The sequence below is a fragment of the Crocuta crocuta genome, unplaced genomic scaffold (genome assembly GCF_008692635.1).
Source record: "Crocuta crocuta isolate KB4526 unplaced genomic scaffold, BGI_CrCroc_1.0 scaffold122, whole genome shotgun sequence".
Classification (NCBI taxonomy): Eukaryota; Metazoa; Chordata; class Mammalia; order Carnivora; family Hyaenidae; genus Crocuta; species Crocuta crocuta.
This window is the reverse complement of record NW_027528839.1, coordinates 1,649,580-1,653,294: the sequence shown is the minus strand read 5'-3', so window position 1 is coordinate 1,653,294 and position 3,715 is coordinate 1,649,580. Positions and strand designations below refer to the sequence as shown.

General features: G+C 37.6%; 1 protein-coding gene across 1 annotated transcript; it reads right to left on the bottom strand.

Annotated features, from left to right (window-relative positions):
• Nucleotides 1-6: 6 nt before the first annotated feature.
• On the bottom strand, nt 7-2,057 carry LOC144224915 (THAP domain-containing protein 5-like). Its single transcript, XM_077755997.1, is given in 4 exon segments — nt 7-608; nt 611-962; nt 1,779-1,816; nt 1,819-2,057. Coding segments are annotated over 4 exon segments (1,182 nt in total). The 5' UTR covers nt 2,051-2,057; the 3' UTR covers nt 7-48.
• Nucleotides 2,058-3,715: the final 1,658 nt, after the last annotated feature.

Genomic DNA, 3,715 nt, shown 5'->3' with positions numbered 1-3,715 from the left:
CTGCAAAAAGCTTATACAAAAGTCACAGCTTTAAAACCTCTTAACCCTCTATATCATGGTAACTTCGTATGTTGTGAAATGGTTTTCTATAATCTTGACATTTTCTTCAGATAGCCAGTTTTCTTGTTTTAGCTGCCGTATAAGAGCTTCCAAAGACTTCAATCTTCCAAGAGTTTGTTGTTCTTGTAGCTCAAGAAGAGTTATCTTTGAATGTAGTTTAGAGACTTTCTGCCAGAGATGTTCCTTATTTAGATCTTGTCTGCAGTAAGAATGTTCAATTTGTAAAACTTCTGTCTCATAGTCTACATCCTTATATAAGGAGTCTTCAACGTCTAGATCTTCCATTTCCACAGTTTCTTTTTGAGCAGGTACAAAAGAATTAATTGTAGGCTTGGAATTTTCTGTGGGTACAAAAATGGCAATAACAGATTCTTTATTTGTATTTAATTCTTCAACTGTTTGAGTAATTGTGCTGAGTAAGAATGGACTTTCCTGTGCTGACTTAATTTCCATGGAATTATTTGTAAAGTTTGGATTAGCAAGATGATTTGTCGTTATTTCAAGCACTTCTTGGGTTTCCAAAGATGGCTGAATATCTTCTGAATTTGAGTTGTCAAAGTAATAGTTGTAGAATTGAGATTCTCAAAAGATGTGTGAAAACCACCTATACCTATGTCTTGGGTAACTGATGTTTCCAAGGTAGATGCCGGTTTTCCAATATCTTGTTTAATCAGATTAAGAGTTAATACGTTATTCTGTATACCTTCTGTTTTTGCAGCTGGTGGCTTCACCAATGTAGGTGAATTAAGTAATCCTGTGTGTTCAGGGAGAATATCTGGATTAACTGTATTTTTCTTTAGCTCATTCGATGCAAATGATTCTTGTGACTTGGCTTTTAAGCATACTTCTTTCTCATCATCTAATTTTTTCTTCTGAGATTTTTTTTTAGAAGGGTCTTTTTCCTAGAAAATAATATTTTCAAATTCTAAAGATGTCCTCACTAACCTTATTCTCTTGTTAGTCAGTGCTGAATATTTAATTATAAATTGGCCAAGTGAATTTATGCAATTAAAAAAATGTTCTAAGCATGTAACAACTCAAATATACTTCAAAATGTTTTTTAANATTTTGTACCCTGCAACTTCGCTGAATTCTTGAATCAGTTCTAGTAGGCTTCTGGTGGAGTCTGTCGGGTTTTCGATGTAGAGTATCATGTCATCTCGATGCAAATGATTCTTATGACTTGGCTTTTAGGCATACTTCTTTCTCATCATCTAATTTTTCCTTCTGAGATTTTTTTTTTGAAAGGGTCTTTTTCCTAGAAAATAATATTTTCAAATTCTAAAGATGTCCTCACTAACCTTATTCTCTTATTAGTCAGTGCTGAATATTTAATTATAAATTGGCCAAGTGAATTTATGCAATTAAAAAAATGTTCTAAGCATGTAACAACTCAAATATACTTCAAAATGTTTTTTAAAAAGTATTAAGCATATTTAATATATGATGGAAATATTTCAGATCATTCAAAGAATAACAAAATCTTAGATCAGTATCTTATGTTAATAACTTAATGATTTATTCATGTGTTATCTTTGGTTCTTAAGGTACACTTCACAATGGTTTAATTTTTTTTTAAATTATCATACTTTTAGTAAAAGCATAAATTAGTCTTCCTTTTTCTCAAATATCTGTTTCCGCAGTAGTTATCTTTCCCTCTCCCTCCCTTAACCTCATTACCAACCTACCCCCTCACCCCTATGTTCTGTCTCCAATACCTGATTGTCTTCAGGCAAAGAAAATACTGTTGGAATTCAGTTTGTTTCAAATATCGAATACCCCATCTGATGTCAAGAGAGTCAGGAGTAAAATGGTCATTACACAGGAACTGGTATTTACTGGGAACCCATGAATCTCGTTTCATATTCTTTAACCATTTTTCAAGTCTTTCTTTGTCATGTAGAGGAAACGGATAAAAACTCAGCTTCCGGTCCTTACTGTTTCGTCCCCGAAGGTTCTTACAGCAAATCGCTGCGCAATAGCGAGGCATCGCTCCAGTGCGGCCCAGGAGGCCCAGGCCAATGAGGGGCACTGGTGGACCCTCCTTGCCAAAGTGGGGCTGCTGTTTGAGGCCACCGCGCCTGCGTCCAAAGACAGCCTCTTTAACAGATGGTGCTGGGAGAACTGGACAGCAACATCCAGAAGAATGAAACTAGATCATTTTCTCACACCATACACAAAAATAAACTCAAAATGGATAAAGGACCTGAACGTGAGACAGGAAACCATCAAAATCCTAGAAGAGAAAGCAGGAAACAACCTTCTTGACCTCATCCGCAGCAATTTCTTACTTGACCCAACTCCAAAGGCAAAGGAAACCAGAGCAAAAATGAACTATTGGGACTTCATCAAGATAAAGAGTTTCTGCACAGCAAAGGAACCAATCAATAAAACTAATAGGTAACCGATGGAATGGGAAAAGATGGTTGCAAATGACATATCAGGTAAAGGGTTAGTATCTAAAATCTATAAGCAACTCACCAAACTCCACACCTGAAAAACAAACATTCCAGTGAAGACATGGGCAGAAGATATGAACAGACACTTCTCTAAAGAGGACATCCACATGGCCAACAGACACATGAAACGATGCTCAGCGTCCCTCATCATCAGGGAAATACAAATCAAAACCACACTGAGATCCCACCTCACACTGGTCAGAGTGGCTAAAATGAGCAAATCAGAGGACTCTAGATGCTGGTGAGGATGTGGAGAAATGGGCACCCTCCTACACCGTTGGTGGGAATGTAAACTGGTGCAGCCCCTCTGGAAACCAGTGTGGAGGTTCCTCAAAAAATTTACAATAGAACTCCCGTATGACCCAGCAATAGCACTGCTAGGAATTTACTCAGGGGACACAGGAGTGCTGTGAACAGGGGCACATGGACCCCAATGTTCACAGCAGCACTTTCAACAATAGCCAAATCATGGAAAGAGTCTTAGTGTCCATCAACTGATGAATGGATCAAGAAGGTGTGGTTCATCTATACAATGGAATACTATATGGCAATGAGAAAGAATGAAATCTGGCCATGTGTAGCAACGTGGATAGAACCTGAGGGTGTTATGCTGAGTGAAATAAGTCAGGCAGAGAAGGACAGATACCATATGTTTGCATGTATAGGTGGATTAGGAGGAACTTAATGGAGGACCATGAGAGAGAAGAAGGGGAAAAATAGTTGGAGAGAGGGAGGTAGGCAAACCATAAGAGACTCTTGAATGCTGAGAACAAACTGAGGGCTGATGGGGGTGGGGGAGAGTGGAAGGGAGGTGATGGGCATGGAGGAGGGCACTTGTTGGGATGAGCACTGGGTGTTATATAGAAACCAAGTTGACAATAAACCATTTAAGAAAAAAAAATAAAAGCACTGGGCAAATGTAAAAATAATAAAATAATTATCATTAAAAAAAGAATTCTATAACTAGCAAAAATATATTTACAAAACTAAAGGCAAAATAAAGATTTTTCTGAGACATACAAAAGCTGAAGGAACTCATCACTAACAGATATACACTATAACAAATTTTAAAGGAATTAATGGTGTTTTATTTTATTTTAAGAGAGAAAGCACAAGCGGGGGAGGGGCAGAGGGGGAGGTAGAGAATCTTAAGCAGACTCAACGTCTAGCGTGGATCATGACCTGAGCTGAAATCA